Here is a 26,921-nt window from a genome sequence, read left to right as displayed (position 1 = left end):
AGTAATAGAAGCTATAACTCTATCACAAAATTAATTTCATGCTAATAGCACAGGGAAGAGGACATAACTGTATATGGGAAATAACCAATAGTGTAATTAGATCTACTTTACTAACTCAGAGCCTGATCTTGTGCGCCTTATGGCACCAGAAACTCCCATGGTCCTCAGGTGAAGTGGGGCCCTCTTGCTACTCATATATCTCTGTGGAACTGGATGTGTCTCGGGTAGCCATACAGGAAAAGGTTGACTGTTTTTGTAAGCATGCATCATACTGGTCGTGTTTCTAACTTATCCTATGGCCTTCCTGAAACATGCAGAGTATTGTCAGTATAGGATGCGGTAGTTGTTACTGTCTGTCTGTAGTTATGAGGCTTGACTTCACTTAGCACATCCTGAGTGATATCCATTCAGATTTTTTTCCTGCTTACTTGTTAGACTGTGGCTGTGTCCTCTTTCAAAGCTTGTCTCTTTAATGTGCATCAAGTTACTGTGAGATAATATGGAAACTTCAGGCGTTACTCCTGTAAATAAATGTTTACATAATACATTGGACTCAACTCCTCACTGCTGCATCCCTAGGAAAAAAGGTCACTTTTGACATCATTGACTTCTATAGAGAGCAGTGCATACAGAGCACATACATAGATGGTTTTCAAGCAATTTCATTCTAGCAAGAGCATGTTACTGTATTATTGGTTGTGCCCCTTGGTAAGCAAGAAGATAATTTAGGGTCAAATGTTATCATCTATAAAGGAGCTGAGAGTATGAAAGGCAGAAACTGAGTTTAAGGCACCAATCCCGCCAACAATTTCTCACATGATTAGCTTTACTCATTTGAGTAGTTCTGCTGATTCCACTGGGATTACTCACTTGTTAAGTGTTGTTATGTCAAACATATGCATAACTGTTGCAGGATCAGAGCTTTGGTCCTTAATTTTGGTCACTCTAATGAGCGCGATATTGTAGTTTGGGATGTTGTACTGAGTTTCTACTTCTGGTATTTATTTCCTGTTCCCATTACAGGGGATCAAAAAGACACCACTCAAGTAGAGTTTTGAGGTGAAATCCTGACTCCACTGAAGTCAGTGGGATTTTTGCAATTGACTTCAGTGGAGCGAGGGATTCACCCCTGGAGTCCTAACATACCCCTGTGGAACATGCAGAATCTGTTTGTACAGGAACTCTGTGTTCTTCAGTGGAATTCACCCTGGAAGGTAGGAAATCCTCTGAACGACAAGCTCCAGGAATGAAGTTTGTGAAGCTATGTATTAGCTCATTCTGCTTCTATGAAATTAAGGGATTAGCAGTAGCAGTGAATTTTGCGATGGGGGGGATGCTGCAGAAAATCCTAATGTTGGAAAACAGAGTCTGATAATTCCCTGTGTATTCTAGGTGCTAGCAAAACCCTTAAGTTTCCAGATACGGAGTAAAATTAAAGTGGGGCTCCTCCCAAATTTTTAAGGATGAAGGTCCCCACTGTGTGTTGTTTTTCTACCTCTGCATATATCCTACTTTTTCATAGTCCAAGATAACAAGAAAATTAATAATATGAGCTGTTTCTACACACACACATGCTGAACCTCTCTGTATGTTTCACTGTCCACCCAATTCCAAAGATTTTGGGACAAATCCTGTAAACACTGAGCTTTTTGCTCTTGTGATGGTATTACCAAACAGCTTCCATCTATGGCCAGGGGTTACCCCAAGAGCAGTTACGAAACCTTGTTTACAGCTCTGAAGCTGGTTAGGATTTCTTAGCAGGTCTTATTACACATCTCCTGTTTCTAAACTGTATATTGCCATCCAATTGTCTTGACTGTTCCTGATTACTTGTAATCTTAATGAGCCTCTATAGAGCATACAGTGCCTTCTTTGTTCCTATTGGAGATTGATGGTGGGGAAAGATAGAGGTTGCTGTAAAACATGAAATGTTTCTGTTTTCACTTAGCATGAAACATACTTCAGTTCTGCACTGTAACTGTATATCAACAATCCAAACCTGTGCAATAAATGTGAATAATTGTGGGCATCATTTTTGGATATTCAGTATAAAGCAGGCATCTTATACTGTTAAACCTTTAAAGGCCTTATTTTAATGGTGAAATCTGTGTGCATGAATCATAGCAGAGCTGGGATTGGCTGCAGGCTCATTGCAGATCCAGGTGGCATATACTGACAGCTCTGGGTCACATGATGGCTATTAGTGCTTGCTTTTCCATTCGCCTGGCTCAGCCTGTCAGCCTGGGTTGGACTGGAGCATCCTGCAGCTTCCAAGAATGTCAAGGGGGAGGTGTCTGAAAGCAAGCTGCTTTGTTTTTCTCCCCTCTTCTTCAATCAGTCTGAGTTCCTGACAAATGTGGATCCTGGAGGTTTAGAACTGCAGCCACGGTTGCCAGGGGATTCTGGTCATGAGGCTCAACCCATATTGGATTCACTAAAGAAGAAGGATAGATTTAAACTGGCATGTACAGCCTACGTTGACTGCCAAAGCAGCACTTAGCTATCAAATGAATTAGACTGATCTTCTCTCCTCTGTAGTAATATACTTGAGGAGACAAAGGAACTGGAAAAACAGACAATGTTTACTTTAGTAAAGATCCTGGACTGGGCAGCGGAATGGAAGGACAGGATATTGGTTATGAAACTATAGGACAGTGTAGATGGATCCTTGTGGAAAAGCCCATATTTTGCTTCAGGGATCTGCTTTCTTTAAGACTGGTTTTATGATCCGGTTGCCAGGATTAAGCTTTTTGCATTGCAGCATGGAGAGTCTTTTGTTTGAGTTAAATTCAGACCTCTCAATATGTCACCTGACAGTCTTGTGGTTTTGGATGAATATGGCTCATTGCTATTATTAACCTGGGTTGGCAGCTGGGCATAACAGGAGTTTACAGGGATTTTGAAAATTGGAACTGCTTGGGGGATAAAGATGCTTCCCAGGTATGATAAATACTCACGTTATTGAAATTATTTTAACAATTTGGTTACTAAATATCTTAACAATAGATCTGATGACATAACACTTTTTTTTGGAGAAATGTCATGCTTTCTAAAATAGATATAGTTGATAATGCCTATAGCTGTATATAGAGTGGCACTATTCTGCATTTTAAAAATACCTTAAATTAATGCCATTTGCTATAATTTTGCAAAGGCTAATGCTGATGTGCTAAAATAATGTGAAGTGTTGTGTTCAGAGCTAATGAATTTAATCTGAAGGGACTAATCTTGCTTTTTGTGTGGTTTTTATATATTACAGATTTTGTTTTCCAAAAGAACAAATTAGGGAAAGTGTGTGTGTGTTTGTAAATCCTCTTGAAACTAAACAGGTGTTTTCTGGAATGGAATACATTAAATATGCCCAAAAATCTATTTTGAGGAATTGCTAGATGTTGACTTTAAATTCTTGATTGCTGGAAGTCAAGTTGTAAAGATGGTCAACATATTTAATCCTTTTCACAAACCTTCTAGGGTATCTATTTTCACAGTCTCAAGATGATTTCAGGTTAACGTGTTAATTCTAATATGGTTAACCAGTCTATACTGTGTCTTTATATTCTGAGTACTTTTTCTCGGGGGCCAGCAAAGAAGAACTAAGTCCATTTTTAAAAAAGCATTTAGAGTGTATTGGAGTTTTAAAGTGTGAATTAGGCATCCAAGTGAGAGCTGAATGGATAAAACAGAGGCAAGTGACTAACAGGTGGGAGTTAAAAATGAAAACAAACAAAGTTAGCATAGTTTGTAGCTAGGGAATCAGACAGCAAGTTAGAATTTAGGAGCCAGTAAAGGTGGAAACCAGCTGAAGTTTAGGTCCCGGTATATTGTACAGAGTGCAGAATGTTTGACCGTTTTTTGTGTGACCAATGGTACAGTATGTGCACAGTGCAAGCAACACAAGGATCCCAGGGACTGGGTATTACAGTTACTCAAAGTGAGGATTGCTAAACTGGTAGATCAATGAGACAGATTTATAGATGTGACACAAAGCTGGCATTTGCAGCCTGCAGCTGTGCCCTTCCTCCTTCCAGGGTTGGAGCACCAAGAGTAAAAAAGCAGACTCAGCTTTCATTTACAAGAAAAGTCAGCTTCTAGCCCTCTTCCTCGTGGCAAGCCTTGAAAATGTAACCTCTTCAAACCAATGGCTAGGGTTAAAAGCTTGTCAACGATCCTGCTTTAGAGATCATAGCTTATTCCCTGACAGCCATCCATAGCCACAGACGCTTGATTGTTGGAAGATCCAGACTAAGTTCACAGCTGTAGGAGGCAGTGTCGACGAGGGCATTAGGGTAAGCTGCCTCCCAACCAGCTGACACTGACTGTGGCCTTTGTCAAATCACATAGGTCAGAATTTTCTCTGCGGGATTGGGCCATACATCCTAAAATTCACCAAAATGAACACACAACCCTGCAGAGGCCTGAGACCTTTTAAGGACAACTGTACCTTGCAAAGCTTTTCTAAGTGTTGCTCCTGTAATTGCACTAGCAATGGAATCTCCTTATCTCCTTCCTCCATCTGCAACCATAAGGCCATATTATGTCTCAGAAATTTAAGTAGAACTCCTTACTGAAAACACCATGAATGCAAAGCAATGGTATGAACTGGATTCCCCATTCTTGGATAATTCCTTTCATTTGCATTTCTGATGTCTCTTGCAAAAATGGCTACATTAAAACTGGAAATACTGTCAACACACCACCCATTATATACCGATGGGTTCCAAATTAGTTGTACTCTTTCAGGAAGAAGATCTGTGTGTCCTGGATAGTTCAACATATGTCTGTATAAGTATAGTAGCAGTCAAAACAGTGAGTGAGTTACTTGCTTGTGTTGAGAAACACATACACATGGTATGTCCTCAGTGCAAGTCCTGCATTCCATTTTTTTTTTTTTTTTGGTCACATCTTCTCAAAGGCATAGGAATGGAAAAGATCCAGGAGCACACAGCAAAAATGTCTGGAGGATTGTGGAGTGGGGAGTAGTAAAGGAAAGGAAATACTTAAGTTGACAAGGGATGGAACAAGATCAGTCGTAATAGCGATAATGTAATGAATGATACATAGAAGGCCAATATGATGCTCCTGTTTACTTTTCCCCATAATAAAATAACTGAAGGGCTCTCAAAATCAATAAGCAGCACACGTACACCTGATAGAAGAATATATATTTCATTCAACTTGTAGCTAAACTGTGTAACTCTTTGCTGCAGGATATTTTAAATCATACAGCTTAGAAAGATTTCAGAAATGGATTACACCTTTAGACTTAGAATCTAAGCTCTTCAGGACAGGGACAAACTTTTTGTTATATTTTTGTTCAAGACTTATCATAATGGGGTCCCAATCCTGGACTGGGGACTCTAATCACAACTACCATGCACATAATAATCCTCTAAGAATAGCATCTGCAGGTAGATTAGTTAAAACCACAAGGGATGTGAATCCCCATGCTTCGGAGTGTAACTTATCACCAGCTGGGCCAAGAAAAAATATCCCCCTCCCACCACCCACATAGCATTGTACTGCTAGCTGTGTTATGAAGCATCCGGCTTTGGTCATCATCAGAGCAAGGGCATCAGTCAAGATGGACCAGAGTTCTGTTCCAGTATGGCTGTTCCAATCAACATTCTAAAAAGGTGCTAACATGAAAAACATGCAGAACAGATAAGCTGCTGTAAACTATAAATATCATTTGCGTAGATGCTTTTAAAAATAGTTTGAAGTGATTCATCACTGGGCAGTTTTCATACCTATGGGTAACATGATGTTGAGAACAGTAATTTGACTGATAGTTTTAGTTTGCTGTTTGGAGAACTGTCCATATCTTTATTTAAAGAGGTTTTGCTTTTTGGTAATTTAAGTTACAGGCTTCTATTTATTTGGTGTCTTGATTAGTTTGCTCTGATTTCATTTGTACTTCCAAAAAAGTTGTGTTAGTTATTAAAAAGTAACCTAGTACTGCCCCAAGTCATTTAGACATGAAATCTTATTCGAGGTAAAATCTTTGCCAAGAGAAAAAACATCAAGGTAATTTCTTACTATGGTGAAAAAGGTTCTGTTGATATTATAAAGAAGAACAAGGAGGGTTTGTGTGTTTCTAGTTACAGATAAAAAATTGTACTTTTCATGGACTGAGGGATGATTTGAGTGTGTGTTGTCTCATTTATTAAATCCATAGGGATGCAGTGTAACATCATCTTAAGATCACCCTAACCTCCTCAAGAGAAATATTTGTAGTAGCAACAAATGCTGTGTATTAGAGATGTGTGAGAAAATCCTTTATGAGAGAGAATTCAGAACGGTGACTTGTATACTACTAAACAAATCTCAGCATTGGTGTTTTAAATGGTTTTGCAAACAAATTACATTCAATCGGATTTAAAGAGGGGAAAGGAAGAGCAAAGAGGATGTCTCACCATTGAATTTCCATGAGTGGGATGTTTTAGCAATATTACTTCTCACAAGATTTGCAAACATTTGTGACTTTTTGAAAATTACTTTGTTTGGTGATTCAGCCAGGTAGTATTCTGAGAATTGCTTATGCCCCCACTTCTTCCCCATTCGGTGCAGGAGCAGAAATGACCAGGTGATAAAGTTAAAAATGATGCACCAACTTGGTTGTGTTGTGTAGTATTACCCTTTCGAGAGAAGTCCGTCTTTACGATCTAATTGCAGCAGGTTCAACTAACTTACTATGTGATATCTGGAAGGGTACCTATAGAACCAAGTCATTCTTCACCATTTAGGGGCCAGGTTCCAGCACTTCATTGCTAAGATCTAAAGAAAATGACTTAAATTTTTGAGTTGCGTTTTAAATAATTTGTTTACTTATATAATCTTTAAAGAGGCTATTTTTCTCATATTTCCCATCTTTGAACAGCCATATTCTTTACACGATTTGCTAATTATGGATGGGATTTTCAAAATCTCCTAAATTATTTAGGTGCATGTGAAAATCTCACCCTATACGAATTATTAGTATTTATTTGAGGCCTATGGGAACTACAATAATACAATCAGGACAGGGGCTCTGTGGTTCTAAATGAAATGGTCCACCCCATCTTCCTCTGTTGGTCCTTCAGAATATGAAATTTGTGACATCACAATCCTCTATCATGACAACCGACTGAGATTTCTTAAAATCAGCTCCACAGGAAGATCAAGTAGCAGCAGCTGGCTTATGCAGGAGAAACTTCTCATTAACAAAACCAGTCAAGATTTTCACAGCAGTGTTGGGAGGTTTAGACATGGCTTTCATTAACATGAGTAGTACACATGAGTCTAAATCCCCTAGAGTGCTGTGAAAACCTCAACCAAATAGCAATTACACTTCATAGTAAGGTACCATTTATGAAAAGAATATATAGCTATAGCTATATGGGTATATCCATGAATCTTTCCTCTCACTCTCCTCCCCAAAGAAAGTTTTCTCTGCGTGTTACCACAATTTCCCCAAAGGTTGTTATGCCACACACGTGAAATTGCCAGCAATAGAGGGGAATTATACAAGGCAGTCCTTTTGCATCCTTTGAGTCTCTGATTAAGAGCTAAATGGTGCCTCACCATCTTTAATATATTGATCCTTTCAACACCCCTATGAGGTAGAGAAGTACCCATTTTACAGATGGGGAATGGAGGCACAGAGCAACTAAGTGACTTGCCCAAGGTTACACAGGTCTGTGGCACTGCAGAGACTTGAACCCCAAGTCTCAGACTAGTGCTGTAACCACTGGACCATCATCTTCCTCTGCAGTGAAGAGAATCCCCCACACTTTGGGAATACAGATGGGCAGATGTATGTAATAGATAGCTATGTAAATTTTTCTTTTACTATCACTAAAGTGACTATCTGTTCCAGAGTATTGCTCTGCAGTATTTGTTTTGGGAGCGCGCACTACATATAGCTGACAGTAGTTTGTATAAAGAAAAGGAGTACTTGTGGCACCTTAGAGACTAACAAATTTATTAGAGCATAAGCTTTCGTGAGCTACAGCTCACTTCATCGGATGCATTTGGTGGAAATGCACCAAATGCATCCGATGAAGTGAGCTGTAGCTCACGAAAGCTTATGCTCTAATAAATTTGTTAGTCTCTAAGGTGCCACAAGTACTCCTTTTCTTTTTGCGAATACAGACTAACACGGCTGCTACTCTGAAACCAGTAGTTTGTATATTTTCTCCAGATGCTCTTTTTAGATGTCAGCCTTACAATACTTTACATCTGCTAAACAAGAGAGCAAAACTACTTTGTGTATCCTGTTTCTTGCTAAAATATGTGTCTAAGCATATGTCTACAATGCTATTAGGCACCCACCTGTAGATTCGTACCAGCTGCTTCAGGTTTGCGGGGTTCAGGCTCTGATACCCTCCCACCTCACAAGGTCTTAGAGCCCAGGCTCCATCTGCGCCCAGACGTCCACACTGCAATTAAACAGCCCCGTGAGCCTGAGTGAGCTGGCACAGGTCAGCCATGGGTGTCTAATTGCTGTACAGACATACCATAACTGCTGAATGGACAGGTGTGAGTTTGAGGGGCCAGCCTGCCTCTATTTACTGCCTGTCCCTTTTGAACCGTCTGCTAGTACTCTTTAGTTTCTTCTGATTCAGGGAACACTTCAGTACTGCCAGAGAATATTTTGCAAGGCTAAAGCTGTGTGTTAGAGCTATATTATGTAACACGGATAACACTTAACTGGGACTATCACAAATATGATTTACAGAACACGTTGAATACTTGTATCAAGAAAGTTAAAATGACATGTGCAGAAACGGAGAAGCAAATAGGCTCTTGTTATCTTGATCAAATAAGATGCAGAATGCAGCAAGGATTTTATATTTGGCTTACTTTCCTCTTAGTGTATAATCTGCTTTTGGAGCTTGTTATAAGCAGACTTTCCTGAACATCTGGAATGGTTCTGCCCTTCTTTGCCAGGATAGTGAAGCGATTTCAAAGTTGAATGTCGGAAGTACTGACTAATAGAAGTCTTGCTCTTATTTAATAGAGAAGCAAATTCAAACGCATTGGAGGAGTGGGGCAAGTGAAAATAATGTTCTTGTAAGCAATGGATTATTATTATTGTTATTTATTATTATTTATTATTTATTATTACCTGTTTATAATAGTGTAAATGGCATAGTTCATGAGAATGGTTTCTAAACTTTCCACCCACTTTACCTAGGGGCAGGAGATGCCCCAGCCATATGTTCCTACTCGGGCTGTGAGCGTGAGATTACCTACTGGCCCCGCCTCATTAGCTAGAGATTTAAGTGTAGGGGGTTAACAAACATCCCCAAATTTAGTGGTTTGGTGTCTATCTCAGTTAAATAACCCTCTTCTGGTGCAATCCAGAAGTTGTGTGTTTGTGTTTCACAGTAAGTGACACATGAAGTAGAGCATCACCAGATCTTGAATGGATTCTCAAGCCAGCCATCAGTCAGAACTTGTTCAGTGCTGCAGAGTCTGCAGTGTTAATGGACCAGAATCTGCTGCTACTGAAGTCATGGCAAAATTCCTATTGATTTCAGTAGGCCACAGGATTGGGCCTGCTGGTAGGAGATGTAGGAGAAGGGCAGAGGACCAGCATTGCTTGCAAGCGCTGTACTCTGACTCTGTTGTGCCATTTTAATAGCTGTCCTAGCAAAGAGGAGTACTTTTTTTTTTTTGGATAGGATTCAGTTATTTAGCAGTCTGGTCTGCTTTTGAGGTATGCAGCTTTCATTGGGGGTACAGCACTTGCAAGCAATGCTGGTCTTTTGCCCTTCTTCTGCATTTCATTGAGGGTAACTAGCTTGATGTGTGTACACCAAAACAAGACCAGGCTCTTAACATGAGTAGTACATGTGAGTCTAAATCCCCTAGAGTGCTGTGAAAACCTCAACCAAATAGCAATTACACTTTATAGTAAGGTACCATTTATGAAAAGAATATATAGCTAGAGCTATATGGGTAGATAAGGGAATGTATTTTTCCATGAATCTTTCCTCTCACTCTCCTCCCCAAAGAAACCTCTGAACATCAATTTATTTCAGTTGTAAATTGCTCAAGTTTTCGCTTGTATTTTTTTCCCCTCCTACTGTTTGTTGCATAGTATCCTGTCTGCAGCTTCTCTTTTTCTCCTCTGTTGCTAAATTGTGGGGCTAAGCTGTTAGGAAATGGACTTCCTCTCCCAAGAGACCCAGAGAACTGTATTTATTTCTGCTGCGTAAATTCCCCCCAGGCCGAGACTAATCTACCAGTAACACTTAAGAATTTCTTTTACAGATTCCTAGTATTTTTAGTTACTCCATAATATAAGGTTGGCACCCGTCCAGTTTTCACCTGGACAGTCTGGATTTTGGTCTGTGTCTCTTGGGTGCCATTTGTGTCCATTTTGTTTTTTGTTTTTTTTTGTTGTTTTTGTTTTTAATCTGGGGGGGAAGAGGCGGGGCTTTGGAGGGAAGAGGCGGAGCAGGATTGGGGCTTGGGGGGAGAGGCAGAGAAGGGGGTGGGAGCTTGGGGGGGAGGTGGAGCAGGGACGGGACCATAGGGGTCCAGTTACAGGGCATCAGAAAGGTGGCAACCTTACCATCATAATTTCTTTTTTTATTTGGATTGTGGAGTCACAGTGCATGGCCTCCCACTCTCTTTAGGCTGCAAAGCAAACTTTACATGCTAAAAATATAAATAACATTAAGTTTATGATGTAGCCATAAAAGCAAATACCATCTGTAGTAAGGTAAAAAGTACCCTGTGGACCTGATCCCTTGCAAGCTATCAATTTGCAGAGCTCCCATTAATATAAGTCACTGGATGTCCTGAATGCACCAGGCTACAGGAGGAGTACAGGGATAACTGTGTCTTCAAGGGACCAGAAAGCACAATCTCAATAAAGGCCCGGTCTAGTAACACAAGATCTTATAATGCCTGTGATGGTGGTCCGAACTCTTTCTCTCTGCGTCGGAATGCAGCAATTATAATAATTGGAGAAAGGCCCAAGCCACATCCAGCTGTAGACTGTCTAGTGTTTGGGGTGATTCTAATCTAGGGTTTTGGTGTGGCCCCATCTATAATAACAACACCAGCCTAATCACGGCATGTGTTTTAACACAAATATTGTAAGTGTCATTTCACAGTGTTTTGGGCCCATATAAAAGGGGAGGGTGGGTGATTTCTCTGTGTATTTCTTTTCAGTTGTGCAGGTAAATGCTGATGGATACTCAGCTTTGCCAACCCCAAGCATTAAAAATCATGAGGTTCAGCTTAAAAATCACACGATTGGGGGAAAATGTTGGGCTCTCTTTATTTGCCTTTGGATTCCTGAAACTTTCGGGGGCTCTCACTTCACATTTTTAAATTTTTCTCTGCAACTATGAGGGATTAAAAAAAAAATACTACTGCTGGGTTTTGGTTTATTTGCGCGTGTTTGTTTGTTTTTTTTAAAATGAAAGTGAAGATTCCCATGCAATCTCTGATTCCAGCAGCTGGGGCTTTAGGAAAAAAACCCTAAAAATCACCAGACTCACAATAAAACCGAGAGAATTGGGAAACCCTACTATGATGAATACTGTTAGCTGAGTTAAACCAGTTTACACCAATGTGCGATTTGGCCCTCTATTTACATAGGCATGATGCTTGCCATAGGTTCAAAGTGTTTAATAAATCACCGTTGCATGTGCAGGATTTTATTTTTTAATAAAGTCAGGCATACAAAAATTGTAAAAGGAATGATGTAATAACTCATTGTGGTAATAGACACTTCTGTCCTTTTGTTTTCCATTCAAGCTGGCCTTTGCCGGAGTTTGACCCAAGTCAGATCCGACTGATTGTGTATCAGGACTGTGAAAGAAGAGGGCGAAATGTCTTATTTGACTCCAGCTCTAAAAGAAAAACCGAGGAAGTATCCGTGTCGGTGAGTATTGCTAATCATTTAACTGAAACTTGATTACAGTATATTGTATACCTTTTAAAAGTAGCACAAGATTTATACAAGCATTTTATGTATATGTGTTCACATTTCAAACATAAAGATCTATGTTACGCTATTTTTAAATAAATATTGTGTTGCAAAGTATTTGAGCTTCAGTGATTCCCTCCAACAGTGATCTTTTTATTCTTTGACTTTTTAACCTTTTTTTTCAGAGATGTCTTGCTTTTTTTGGCCTGAGCAATGCCATGTATGGTGACGGAGAGGCAGTAGAAAATTTCTTCTTCTAACTATTGTACCAGCTCTTTGCTGGAAAGTCACTTGAAAACTTTCTTTTTGTTTTTTCCTTTCATCAGCGGAATGCACTGCTGTTTATTGATCTGTGAATTTGCAGTGTAATTGCTATAGCAGGATGAAGGAGAATGTTCTTGGGGGTAGGCACGGGATAGCTGAGTTCTAGGCCAGCATTGCCATAGACTATCTGTGTGAATTCTCTCTGAACCTCATTTTCTCTATTTGTAAAATGCCTGCAAAGCCATTAAGATCTTCAAATAGAAGTCATTATCTGAGTGCAAATTGGTGGTCATGGTTAGTTTTGCATTAGGATTCACATACAGTTAAGTTCTATAAGTGGGGCAGTACAGTACATTACCCCCATCTTCACTTCAAGTTTGAAGATGGTCCCGCCTATTGAAACCCTCCTGCTTCTCATCCTAGTTCTGGTTGCCTGCTTCCTCCAGATACCTCACTCTAACTCTGGGAAGTAATTTGTGTGGCTTTGGGCATGAACTTTCATGACTTTCGTAGCTGAATGTATCAATGTTATATCCACAGTTCAAGACCTGGATTTCCTTGTTCTTCCTGGGAATTTAGGTGTTATGTGCTTAACACAAGCTTAATTGCAGTATCAGTAGCAAGTGCCACTGCGAAACAGACCAATTTAAATGTCCAAAAGTACATAACCAACAAAAAATATATTGGATCTGCCTGTGCTGTGCTAATTAAGTAAAGCTTTGTGGCAGTCTGTAAGAGGGACCCCCCTTGTCCTATTCTTGTTGTTTTACTGGAGTCCTCAAAGCAGATCTACAAAGTGTCTATACTTACACAGCTAATTTTCCATCATTATTGGCTTTATTACTGATGCATAGTTCAGCATGACAGGTTGGTAGCTACAGAGTTCCATTAAAAATAGACCTGTTTGACTAGGGTGACAAGCATCTGAAATCGCATGACCACAATCTCTTCTTTTTATGCCATTTCTTAACGGGGAAGAAATAGGAGGTAAGGATGTTCCCAGGCTGCAAATCTGGAATGCCCAGTGCTAGCAACTAGTGACTTCATTTATTTGATTGTCAGTCACATTCTTGGTATTTGAAAGGGAATTTATGATGATACATTTCTGCCATGTTCCCCAACTTTCAGTCTCACTTTAACAAAATGATTCCAATACTGTCATCTCATGCAATCTTAACTCTTGCAAAGGTTTACTGAAAGAAGGATCAGGTAAAAATGTGCACAACAATCCTTAACTCAGCTTGTTGCTAGTTCAGTACAGACTTGCATAGTTACTAGTACATCTCTACCCCGATATAATGTGGTCCTCAGGAGCCAAAAAATCTTAATGCGTTATAGGTGAAACTGCGTTATATCGAATTTGCTTTGGCCTCAAGCATTTCCGTTATTAATAGTCACTTCCAATCCCCCCGCTCCTTGTCCACTGACTACCCCCTCCAGAGACCCTTCCATCCCTAACCACCCCTCCCAAGACCCCACCCCCTACCTAAGCCTCCCTGCTCCTTGTCCTCTGACCGCCCCCTCCAGAGGACTCCCGGCCCCAATCACCCCCAGGACCCCTGCCCCGACCCCTATCCACACCCCCGCCCTCTGACAGGGCCCCTGGGACTCCCGTGCCCTATCCAACGCCCACATTCCCCGTCCCCTGACTACCCCACCCCCAGAACCTCTGAACCATCCACCCTCACCCTCTCTGCTCCCTGTCCCCTGACCGCCCCCCGAGACCCTCGGCCCCTTATCCAACCCCTCAGCCCCAGCCCAGCACCTTTAACATGCTGCTCAGAGGAGCGTGTCAGAGCCAGACCCCTCAGAGCGCTGCTTCACCACGTTATATCCGAATTTGTATTATATCCGGTCGCTTTATATCGAGGTAGAGGTGTACATATTGGGAATTTTCAAGGAATTGTGTTGGTTTTATTTTTCTCCCCCCATTTATTATGATTTTAACAAGGACACTCCCTGCAAGTTAGATCTTGGCTCTAAGCACATTCCAAAGCACTCTTGCCCTTTTGCAGTAAGACGTTTGTGTGGGATGGGCTCTCTCCACTGTGAAAGAGTATCTGTTAACTGCTTCTCCAAAGGCAATGTCCTCCTGCTTTTTTTCTGAATTTTCTAATGTGATTAATACATCTGTGCATCTGCAAATACACTAAGGGGGAAATTTGCAAAAGCACTCAGCACTGGCCCAACTGCGCCTATTCAAGTCAGCTGAGTTAAACTATTGTTGAGTGATTTTTGAAAATCCGACCTTAAAGCAGCATGTTATCATAGAATGCCCCTTTTTTATATCCCTGATTTTCTGCTGTGTGTGAAAAGTGCAATGCAACTAAACACAATGATGATTTAGTAGTTGTAGTTTCTTGCAGCAATCCAAGATACATTCATCTGTCTTTTGTCTATGCATAATTCCCTGCATATATCAGAATTGCATCTGATGAACCATGGGTGAATGTAGCTCAGTCAGCTTAAACCCTATAAAGGGATGATATGGTTATGACATTTAAAGCATACCTTGGCTTCTTTTCCAGGGAGCCATGTATTCCACACAGGAGAATTTGGTTTAAATCAGTCGGTTGGATGGATGCTTGGCTTTAAATTTTGGATAGATGAAGAATCTAAAAGCTGACCCTGATGTTCTTAAATTGTCCAGCAAACCAGCAGTATCTAATATTAGTGGGGTCTAATCTAACATTACTGGACATCCTAATAACATTTTTTATGTGTGGGAAATGTTTATATATCAGAAAGAATGTCTGATGAAATCCTTAAATAATTCTCTTTTGCCTCTTTGCCTTCTGATAATCCAAAAAGCCAAATAAATGAGATTTTGGAATGCTCACAACAGAGTTACAGTGAAGGTTAATGGTTTAATCATCTGAGGTGCCAGATGATTTCTGCTATGCTAGATGACTTGAGGGGAGGAAATATATAAATGCTGTACGTTAAAATTTGTTCTTGAATGAGGAATTAACTAATTGCAGACATTATGATTTTGAAATCTGAGGTGTCTGCATAACAGTCTGCTATCACCACACAATGCAAAAATCCATTGTTCTTCCTTGGCTTTACAGGATTGAGAAAATTAAGACTGTTGAAAGAAACAAATGGAAATACAAAGAAAGGGACAAATAGACACTAGACACTCTCCCGAGTGAGTGACTCTGTGTGTTTTATTACTTTGGGGTCATAGTAAGGTTGATGGCCATGGTGAAAACTGCCTGTCGTTCAGTTTGAAGGAGAGTTGTTATTTTTCCTGGGTCTTATTTGGTATATCTATACACCAAAAAAAAGACCTGTGGCCAGGGGGGTCTCAGCGCCCAGATCAACTGACTAGAACTTGCAGGGCTCCCGCTGCAGGGCTAAAAATAGCTGGCTGGAGCCTAGGCTCCGAAACTTGGCAAAGGAGGAGAGTCTCGGAGTCTGGGCTCCAGCCCGAGGCCCAATGTCTACGCTGCCATTTTTATTCCTGCAGCACAAACCGAGTCTATTGATCCGAGCTCTGAGACTTGCTGCTGCAGGGTTTGTTTGTTTTATTTTTTTGCTGTGTAGACATACCCCTAGAGGGTTAAACTTCTGTGGTAAGGCTGAGAAGGGGCCGCATGGCGAGAAGGACTGCAGGCTGTAGGAACTGAGAATGTTGGCCGAGCAGCATGCCAGACATTGTCACTTAGATGTGAGATCCACGTTAGACAGCTGTGATTCCTGGGCACTTCGCATGTAGGACAGGGCAAAGTGACTTCCTTTTGTGTATCCTGTGCCTTTTTTGGTACGAGGCACAAGAGGTTCTTTCCCAACTTTTATGTCCCTACTGATTAGTCAGCCTTCTGTATCCAGGGGCCTTACACAATTCTTAGACTTTGCTGGAATTAATTGGTGACTATTCTCTTTCCCCATCAGCAGGAGAAAGTTAGAACAAGCTTCTTCCACTTCGGTTTTGCCAGTATCTCAGGAGAAAGCACTGCACTTTTCAGCATTGTGACATCAGAGCATGAGACGATGTATCAGAACAGGAATCATTTGCATATGGAGTGCATGAGGGCAGAGTGTGATGAAAAGAGCAGACATTACCAATGCCTTAACCAAATAGCCCCACACAACACCTACATTTTTCAGATGTTCTCAGTAGAGCCCTACCAAATTAACAGCCATGAAAAACACATCACAGACCGTAAAATCTGGACTTCCCCCGTGAAATCTGATCCTGTGTCCTTTTACCCTATACCATACAGATAACCGATTTCACAGAGGAGACCAGCATTTCTCAAACTGGGGGCCATGACCCAAAAGGAAGTTGTAGGGGGGGTCACAAGGTTAATTTAAGAGGGTGGCAATCTGTGACCCCTATTTCTGCGCTGCCTTCAGAGCTGGATGGCCAAAGAGCAATGGCTGTTGGCTGGCCTCCCAGCTCTAAAGAGAGCAGCAGTGCAGAAGTAAGGGTGGCAATACCATACCATGCCACGCTTACTTCTGTGCTGCTGCCTTCAGAGCTGGGTGGCCGCAGAGTGGCAGCTGCCGACTGAGGGTCCAGCTCTGCCGGCACCAGCGCGTAAGTAAGAGTTGCAATACCATACCCTGCCATCCTTACTTCTGTGCTGCTACTGGCGGTGACTCTGCTTTCAGAGCTGGGCTCCTGACCAGCAGCCACCGCTCTCCAGCTGCCCAGCTCTGAAGGCAGCGCTGCCGCCAGAAGCAGCACAGAAGGAAGGGCAGTAGTACCGCAACTCCCCCCTATGATAACCTTGTGACCCTCTCCCCACAACTCCTTTTTGGGTCAGGATCCCTATAATTACAACACCATGAAATTTCACATTTAAATAGCTGAAATCATGAATTTACAATTTTTAAAATCCTATGACCATGAAATTGACCCAAGTGGACCGTGAATTTTGTAGGGTCCTAGTTATTAGTCAGTCAGGTGTTGGAAACAGTCACAATACTCCTCCCTGGCAGCTTTGTAAGTCTGATCTACTTGCCTTCATAGAGATTTCAGTGTTCTCACCTCATACAACTATGAGGCTTGTTTAAAATGGCCCCTTATTAATTTATTTTTAGGTGATAATGTCTGTCTATCACTTTAATGCCTCCTGGTAGCCTCACATCTGAACTTGCTCCTTCTCCCCCAGCATCTTTTTCCTTATTGTTGTTTCTGTCTGCAAAACCCAGACCCAGAGATTAGTTAGAAATGTGCTTCCTCGCTGGGTCCCAATGGAAATTCATTTGCACACAAGCAGGAAGAATGTTCCTTAGAAATCCTTGAAAAATTAATATCCGACCTGGTTTGAGTTTGGATGCAAATATGCAATGGAAAGACAGATTTTCACCCCTATTTTAAGGTATTAAGCCCCAGAGGGCAGAGCCAGTGCTGAGCTCTCAGCCTTCACTCTGCATTTTCTGATGTTTGAGCTGAGTGCTTGACTTCCCAACCTTGACACTGCATTTACAATGGCCATTTGCAGGGAGCACACAGTTCTGTACTCAACTGTTATTATTCATTAATTATATAGCATCATGAATGTGTATGGTATGTAAAAACAACCAGCAATGCAAGGTGCCTGCCCCAAGGAGCTTACAGTCAAATTTGACAAGGACACAACAGAAATGATGCCACAAAATGGAGGTGAGGGAGGAGGTCAAAATAAACGCTAGGAGGGGAATCCTGTATCAGTGCTTTCCCAAGAGAACAGAGTGTGTGTGTTTTGTTTTTGCCATTGTCTTGTTAGCTACGTTTTTGCTTTGTGTTGTCCTTTGGTGGTTTATGGCTCAAAGATTAGTGGGTGAAGGGCATTGTCAAAAAGGGCTTTGACTGAAAATGGTTGCTGACTGGCACATGAGAAGTGGGAGAATTTTCTAAGCATAAGGGGAAACCTGCAAGGAGGTTTGGAGTGAAGAAGGTTAAAGAATGATACTAGAGGGAACAGGAGAAGAAGGAATGAAAGCAGAGGCTGAGAAAAGGCAGTTGCAGTAGATAAGGCAAAAGGGAACCAAGGAGTTGGGCAGTTGTGTTGGAGAGGAAAGGGTGGAGCTTAGAGATGCTGCAAAGGAACAAGATGTGACGACAGCTGGATTGGATTTGGGAAGGAGTAAACGAGAGTCTAAAGTGACACTAGCATTAGGAGTTTGGATGATGGAGGACAAGGGAGTTTGTCACGGTTTCAGGGTAACTACATCTGTATCCGCCCCCCGTTTCCCCACCACACGCTCTGTGGTCTGCTCCAGGAATGCCCAGTCAGGTACCAGACTTCCAGCAATCCCTTGTTTCTGGGTAGGGATCCAAGCCACTCTCTTTTGACTGGTGCCATATACTGTGATATTCCCAGCCAGCTAGTCCACCTAGAGGCCAGTGCCTGTGCTTTGCTTTCCTTCCGAGAGCTATAACCAATGTATTGCCAGGAGTTACTTATCATCACATTGTTCTTTCTAAGCAGCATACATTTATTCTTAGGGTAAAAGCATTATAGAAGAAACCTATAAGAACAATAAAGGTTCCTACACGCTTACTAATGCACCAGAAACCGCCCATCAATGTTTTGGGGTCCTGGTAGACCAATGCCCTTCTAACCCCTCCCTCTTGGGTTGGGGTTCCCCCTAGGATCAATGGTTCTGTCTGTTTGCTGAATCTAAAGGAAGACCCTGAGTCTGTTTATACTCGGCCTTTATATAGCCCAAGTTTTCTCTTTGTCCCTTGGTCTCTGGGAAACCCAGTTGGAACAAATATATGCAAACTACCTCAGGGGTGGAACCTCTCTGGGGTTGTTTACAGTCTCAGTGTTGTGCCTTAATCAGCCCACCATTGTTTTTAGTTCCTGGAGGAGCTGTGGTAACCCTCTCTCATAGAGCAGAACACATTCATACCTAAACCATTCATAAATTAAAATTCAGTGGTCCCCAAAGATACTGCATGGGGTTGCATTATGTGTCAGAGTTACTCACAGGGCTGGGAAGAGCAAGAGGGTTTGGGGAGCCGCTGAGTTTCATTTTCACCATGCTGCATAGAGGCCACTGTTTCTGGTGCAGTGACACTTAACCCAATGCTTGTGCAGTCCGTGACCTCCTCATTTGGAATCTTTGACTCCAATTGCCACACTGGTTAAAAGGTATAATTTCAAACAAGCCAGGATTACCCACACATTTGATTATGCTTAATCAAAGCGTACGTGTTGGGCACTAAATTGCTCTGGGGATTAGTAACAGAATATTGAGCCATTTGCCTGGAGGTGACCTGTGAAATTGAGACGATGGTCTTAAACTGTTTCCTCGTGGACAAGTTTTTGGGAAGCAAGAGATGACTGTTACAGTTGGCATCTGTGCAGTGCGGAGACTGAATCCTACCCTCTCAGCCCTCAGTATTCCCTTCTATCAGAACTGGAGGCATACTGAGGGGCCGGCAGAGGGATGTTTTTCCCAGTCACTGCTCCTGCTTGTCCTGTGAATACTTGCAGAGCTAGACAACACTGAGAACAAAGCTGACAACTTTCAGGAGTGCTAGATTCACTTTAAAAAACACCTGGCAGTTGAAAAAATGTGCCACAATCTAATACTCTAAGGTGGATGCACTAATATTTTTATAGCCGCAGTTACAATTCAGGCTGATGTCTATAAACAATCATAAACTGCAGGAGTTAATTTCTCTAGTTTCATTTTTCATCAGCATGATTGTCCCTTTGTTTCCAAGGATTTGAGTAAGCCTGGATATTGGATAGATAGTTCTCAGGCGACGGCAGTTTAGTGTTCTGTTTGGACAGTTGGATTCTTACATTGTCCCCATGGCAGTGAAATCTGAGCATCTTCTATGCCAGACAAAAGACTAAAACGCATGATGAATGTTCTCTCTCTCTTATGCAGACCCACCCCATGACACTGCTTGGCTTTGGTCCAATACCCTTAGGTTCCCTTCAAATGGGATTTTTCTACCCTACTCTGTTTTTGGTGCTTCCATCACTTGCCTCAGGAAACTCGTCCTTCCCGCAGTTGCTGAGGGTCTGACTTTTGGAGTCCTACAGCCTTCCAGAGCCTTCTCCCTGTTTTCTTTCACAGACTTTCTCCCTGTTTTATTTCAGGCCTCTCTAGTCAGTCAGGATGCAGCTTGCTCCAGGGCCAGCCTGAGTTTGGTTACGCTCCCCTCTCCCAGCAGCTGTTACCTCTGAGGTGTTGGAAATGATAGCTCTTCTGTGTAGTCCAGTCTGAGCTCCATTAATGGAGACCTCACTTCTATTGCAATTCTCCTTTGGGGCATGGCGAGGCATTTTATCCACGTGGGATCAGTAGCTCAGAGACCAGAGTCCCTTACCTATACAAGCAGGAGAAGAAACCTTCCCCCACACCCATTTACCCTGACCTACCCATGTGTGTTTGCAAAGGGTTCATCCCATTGATTCTGGCTTCCCATAACTTTAAAGATTCATTTATCAATCTGAAGCAAATACTCACCAGCAACCACACACCACACAACAGAACCACTAACCCAGGAACCTATCCTTGCAACAAAGCCCGTTGCCAACTCTGTCCACATATCTATTCAGGGGACACCATCATAGGGCCTAATCACATCAGTCACACTATCAGAGGCTCGTTCACCTGCGCATCTACCAATGTGATATATGCCATCATGTGCCAGCAATGCCCCTCTGCCATGTACATTGGTCAAACTGGACAGTCTCTACGTAAAAGAATGAATGGACACAAATCAGACGTCAAGAATTATAACATTCAAAAACCAGTTGGAGAACACTTCAATCTCTCTGGTCTCTCGATAAGAGTGGCTATCCTTCAACAAAAAAGCTTCAAAAACAGACTCCAACGAGAGACTGCTGAATTGGAATTAATTTGCAAACTGGATACAATTAACTTAGGCTTGAATAGAGACTGGGAATGGATGAGTCATTACACAAAGTAAAACTATTTCCCCATATTATTTCTCCTCCCCCCCCCCCCCCACTGTTCCTCAGATATTCTTTTTAACTGCTGGAAATAGCCTACCTTGCTTGTCACCATGAAAGGTTTTCCTCCTTTCCCCCCCCCCCCCCCGCTGCTGGTGATGGCTTATCTTAAGTGATCACTCTCCTTACAGTTTTCAGAGTTTCAGAGTAGCAGCCGTGTTAGTCTGTATTTGCAAAAAGAAAAGCAGTACTTGTGGCACCTTAGAGACTAACAAATACAGACTAACACGGCTGCTACTCTGAAACCTGTCATTATGCAAGGCACTGAATTTAGCCGTATAGAGTGGAAATCTGTCAACTTCATGAAATAAAAATTTGTTAGTCTCTAAGGTGCCACAAGTACTAGTTTTCAGAGTAGCAGCCGTGTTAGTCTGTATTCGCAAAAAGAAAAGGAGTACTTGTGGCACTTTAGAGACTAACAAATTTATTAGAGCATAAGCTTTCATGAGCATCCGATGAAGTGAGCTGTAGTTCACGAAAGCTTATGCTCTAATAAATTTGTTAGTTTCTAAGGTGCCACAAGTACTCCTTTTCCATTTATTTTTGTTTTAATCTTGTTCTGTTTAACTCGTGGTGGAAGAAGCAGAAGTGCTGCTTGTGCCCTGCCCATACAATGAAGAGTTTATGGACCCAGTGGCAGTCCATTGTAAAACCATCAAGGGGTTTAGCAGGACCAGGCATTGCTGAGGCAGGTTGGGGAAGATGGTTTAGGAAAGAGTCTGCTGCAGATGTAGATGGTAGAAGTCCAGAAGCAAGGCCACTGAGGTGAGAGCTGCTTCACAGTGGGTGTTCAGTGCATATCCACCTGCAGCTGAATGTGTCAGCAATTTGTGCATAAGAACTCTGGCCAGTGAATGCAAAGACCCACTTTCACCACTCCGCTTTGTGGCAACTTTGTGCATGGCAGAGATTTGCCAGCAGTATTTTATCTAGAGTCTCGATTTGTTGCACTATGTACATTTGGGAAGAAAGAGAATAGGTTTGAAACTTTTGTTTGTGCAGCTTATTGAATTCTGTAGTTACCGCCGTATTTTGGGAAATATGACTTGAAAATGCTTGGACTATTATACTGGAACACAAGTTGGTTTATTCCCTTATTGCATAATATCTAGCAATTTGTAGCATCTAATATTTCATTGGCGTTCAAATTCCGTAACTACAGAGAGGAGGAGCATTACCGATACTTGATCTCATAGTCCAACAGGTTACACTTAAGCACATGCTGGATTCTAAAATTGCATGTTCCAAAATTTGTCAGTGTTCTGCGTTTTACAGATGATTTGCTACTTGTAAGCTGCTGACAGATGGTATCTAAAAGATCTTGAACATTTGACCTCTTTTACTTCACAGGTTCCTTAGTTCATTTTGCTTCCACTGCAAAGATCAAATGTCTGTTCCCCTCTAGTATTTAAATTAGGAAACTATAATTTCAAGACAGATCTCAACAGTGGTTCTGGGAAAACCTACTATGCTGAAAATATTCAACTGCTAGTGAAGAGAAATGATTAGGTTTTGCAAAATGCTCACTTTTTAGCCTGTCATTTAATGCACAGAAGTTTTTCCTTTTACATAAATGCATTTTGACAGGTTTCAGAGTAGCAGCCGTGTTAGTCTGTATTCGCAAAAAGAAAAGGAGTACTTGTGGCACCTTAGAGACTAATAAATTTGTTAGTCTCTAAGGTGCCACAAGTACTCCTTTTCTTTTTATAAATGCATTTAATATACTTATAACCTGAAGTAAGCCTAGTTATTACCACATCTTCATATGGGAACTTGCAACATCTGATGGAAAATGTAAAGCTATAATGTGGTTTGCCTGCACAAGCTGCTGTAACCCTGTGGATTCTGTGTGGTTTTTTATCACATGATGCCTAACCCAGCCCAGGACATTGTTGTTTGTGTCAGAGATAAAAAGCAATTCTAGTTCTAGAGTTCCTGCTAAAGTCATATGATTATCGTTCACATGTTCCAGGCATTGTGTACTAGGCGCAAGCCAAAAATATGAGCCATTAGCAACTCTACACATTGCATGACTTCAGCGTGCTCCCCATAAGGATTAGTGTGTCATAATGGGAGTTAGTTACTTTGAGAGGGAACTTGTGTTAGTGGCTAAAGCACAAGCCTAGGGTCAGGAGAATGGGTTTCCATTCCCAGCTCTGCCACAGACTCACTAGTTTGTCTATACGTTTTTCCTTAACCTTTCCTATTGGAGTAGCTTCACTAGTGGTAACAACAGTGCAAAATCTAGTGTGGGCAACACAATGGAAAAATGTTAGTAAGTGCAGGAGCCCTGTCTACATTTGGGGCCACATTATAGCTAGCTGGTGCCCTACATGCATCATGACACATGGAGGCCCATGTTCCACTTGCACTGGCCCCTACCCCGCTCAGGGAGGAAGGGGCAGAGGCAGGGTGCTCCTTTGTCCCTCTGCTTCACCTCCCCTCCCCCACAAGCAGCTAGGGACCATCTTTTCCCTGCACAGGCCAATAGTGGGAGTGGCAGGGACCTAGGACTTATCCTGGCAGCTGGCATGTATCTGCTTGGATGAATGGGCTGGACCTCCCTGCACTTTTTTCCTTCTGCCAGCTGACGCATGCACAGAGCCCCCTCCTGGGGTGGTGTTGGCAGGATGCCCAAAGCAAGGCCTTGGCCTTGATGTCCCATTGAGATGCCTGGGGCAATTCACACCTCTCAGAGCTATTGTTTCTGGCCCTTTGCAGACTATGCTTCAGTTACACTTGGGTTGCATTTTCAGGCTTTTCTTCACAACCATTAGGGCTAAAAACCTGAATTTTTTCAGTTGTCGTCATCTGCGTCTTTGAAGTGCTATGCCAACCACAAGACTGCATAAACGTTTATTAGTATGTACGTAAGGTGGGGAGAAGGCAGGTGGAATCTATTGTTCCTTCCCTGTATTCATCCCTTTCTCTGCCACCCATTCTCCTGCTCCTGTGCCCAGTAATTATTCTCTGTAAAACTTCAAAGCAGCTTGACTGCCTGTGGTTCCTTAAGAAAATGAACAAGCAGTGTTGTATTCGCTCCCAGTTCAGTTTTCTAAGTAAAGCGGCCCACCTCCTTCCCTGTATTCAGTCTGGAGGAGAAAAAAAATTCTCTTTCTGCTTACTGTTTGCATTGGCATATAACCTTTTTGCCGCTAAATACGCTTCCTAAATTGGGAATACAAGACTAGATTCCAGTGCCATTAAACAATGATTTCAGGCATGTGAAATCTAATGACAGGCATGGGGTCTGTGTTTCAGAAACTCTGTAGTGATGCTCAGGTGAGAGTCTTTGGGAAATGTTGCCAACTGAAGCCTGGAGGAGACAGTTCCTCTTCATTGGACAGTTCCATCAATTCATCCTCCTCATCTTCCGATACGAAAGAACAATGCCCAAAATACCAGGTGAGAATTCTTTTATATTATTTCAATCTTGTCAAATTTTGCAACAGATGTATCGAATGTTTTAAAATGCTTAAAATTAGAGACCGCCTGAGGCAGGAGTTTTTCTTAAGGTTTAGACTAAGGTCACAGTTTGATAGTGAATCGAGACTAAGGTTTTGGGTTCAAGGGCACTAAAACATGGTAAACTGTTCTCTCAAGAGCGCTGCCTTGAATGGCAGAAGTATTTCCAGAGTATGAGAGGTCTGCCCTTTTGGGCCATATCTGAACAGGACCTGGACAATAAGCCCCTTCTGTGAATGAGACTTGGGACTGGACCCATAATGGTAGGTTGGGACATTTTGTTCCCTTGAGTATTTGGACCTGTATGGGCCCTTCTCTAGTGACAGACCCTAGGCCTCATGATACTTTTAAATATTCTGAATTACAAATATATTTAAAGTCAAATATTCTATGTCAGGGGAAACTTTACTTTTTTTTTTTTTTTAAATGTGGCAACATACAGCTGTAAACCTGTAGATGAAGGCTATGTAACAGTGCTATATAACTTGAGTTAAATTTTACAAAAGTGTGGAGGTTTTGGTTACAAGAGTAGCCAGAGTCATCTGACATGGATATATTTCTGTCATCTCAGCTTCCATGGGATCACAAGCATTTTAGATTAAGCCATCCTAAAATAGAACTGAGCCTTTATACTCTTCGTAATGAATTAATTACGTGTTTGAGGGAAGTGCCCCTTACACAACTTATTTTGAGGTACAGTACTACTGATGTCTTAACCCACCAGTGATGTAAATGAACGAACTTTCTGCATTGATTTTTATCCATCATCACATTAGCTGTTGCTATATTTGACCAGAAATGTATTCCCTTTGTCTTGTCTTTCACATACAGCTCTTCGCCATAGTTTCAATAAGGTGACTGAAGTCCTATTTGCCCTTTCGCCCTTCTTGGAAGGGTATTTTGTGTGGTTTTGAAAGGAAGAGCTGTTCCATTTATCTTGGTTTGCTTCCTCTGGCACAACATAACCCCCACAATGTCCTATGTAACCAGGAGAACATTATGCTCACCAATGTCTCGACCTACAGCTACTTATTTCTCTTCTCCATTGGGCAGGCTCTGTACAAATACTGATTAGCATTGGAGAATAAAGGTGTCTGAATATATATGTAGTATGTGCAACCTTTGCAGCTGCGAAGTGGAAGTCCCAATAACATAATGCTAATAGCACTTTTTATGATAGTTTTATTAAATATATGTGACTGTGATGTAGGTGATTTAGAAGATGAAATATAGTGCTTGTGGTATTTTGATAATGCCCCATCTAAAGCACTCACAAATATCTCTAGAATACATTCAGGTGCTTCTAAATAAGGTCTGATATTGCTAATGGTTACTTGCCGATGACTTCCCATAGTATAATGTACTGTACCTGGTAGTGTTTGCAGGATCTTGCTCGAGTATTTTTTTTTCTCATCTAGGCTGAAGGTTTGTTTGATCATCAGACCTGGGTTTACAACTGTGTTGCAGTTCTGTTTATATGTGTAGAAGGTTATTTTGTGCAATATGTGCTGTAAATAGACATTGAAAATTATATAAATTTACCGGACAGAAATGTGATTTCCAAATCATGCAAATATTACTGACTCTAATATGCTAATGTGTAATAACAAACTCTTGCAATTTATTTATAATCTGTTTTTATGTGCACTCATAAATTTGAGCAAGGGAACTGGTTTGTTTCCAAGTTGTCATTCCCTAGAGTCGTGCCCTTTTGCCATACGCTCTTCAGTTATTACTCATATGAGTTTTTAATTTTTAACCCCTTTTCTTGGCTCATCACACTTCACTTTGGTCTTTGATGACCTGTTTTCTAGAACTTGGAAGCACAGGTGGTTGAACAGCAGCAAGGTTCTCACAATAAATGTAGGTGTCTGTGGTAATGCAAGGTAAATTCATCCTCATTAGGCACATATGAAGGCCAAACCCCAAAGCAGGGCATCTCTTGAGTATTTTTGTCTTTGGCAGTGCCTCTTCCCGATCTTGCAGGGGAAAGACAAAACCCTGTAATTTGGTTTGAAATGAGCAGCTTTTCACTTTTCATGATTTTTTATTATAATAATAATAATAATACATTTTTGTCTTAAGTATTTTCCCCTCAGTTTTTATTGACTTAAATTTTCACACTGGCAGAAAACTTAAAACCAAACAATCCTCAAATGCCTTATGCTTATTCAAAACTCCCACAATTTATATCCATAGATAAAAATCATCATAATTGGGCCTAATAGTTTGTAATGATCATTATTCAGTGTTCCATGTACAAAAATACTTTGTAAAAAAGGACTTCTTTAGAGCCACACTCACATTTTTTAGGCTCTTGGGTGATA

General features: G+C 41.5%; 1 protein-coding gene across 6 annotated transcripts in view; it reads left to right on the top strand.

Annotated features, from left to right (window-relative positions):
* FNIP1 (folliculin interacting protein 1) overlaps nt 1–26,921 on the top strand; it is a 114,236-nt gene that overhangs the window by 27,227 nt on the left and 60,088 nt on the right. For 4 of the 6 annotated variants that reach the window (XR_005294485.2, XM_038413815.2, XM_038413808.2 and 1 more), the window contains exons 2-3: nt 11,758–11,884; nt 24,391–24,534. Coding sequence is in view for 5 of the 6 variants with exons in the window: in XM_038413815.2 (XP_038269743.1) it covers nt 11,758–11,884; nt 24,391–24,534 (271 nt within the window). In the remaining variant the exon portion in view is untranslated. Of the gene's footprint in view, nt 1–2,200; nt 2,941–11,757; nt 11,885–24,390; nt 24,535–26,921 lie in introns of those variants that run through there. The other 2 variants (XM_043491157.1, XM_038413812.2) reach the window with 1 other exon arrangement.

This window comes from Dermochelys coriacea, chromosome 8 (assembly GCF_009764565.3).
Source record: "Dermochelys coriacea isolate rDerCor1 chromosome 8, rDerCor1.pri.v4, whole genome shotgun sequence".
In the NCBI taxonomy this organism is placed as follows: domain Eukaryota; kingdom Metazoa; phylum Chordata; order Testudines; family Dermochelyidae; genus Dermochelys; species Dermochelys coriacea.
This window is presented reverse-complemented; position numbering and strand designations above follow the sequence as displayed.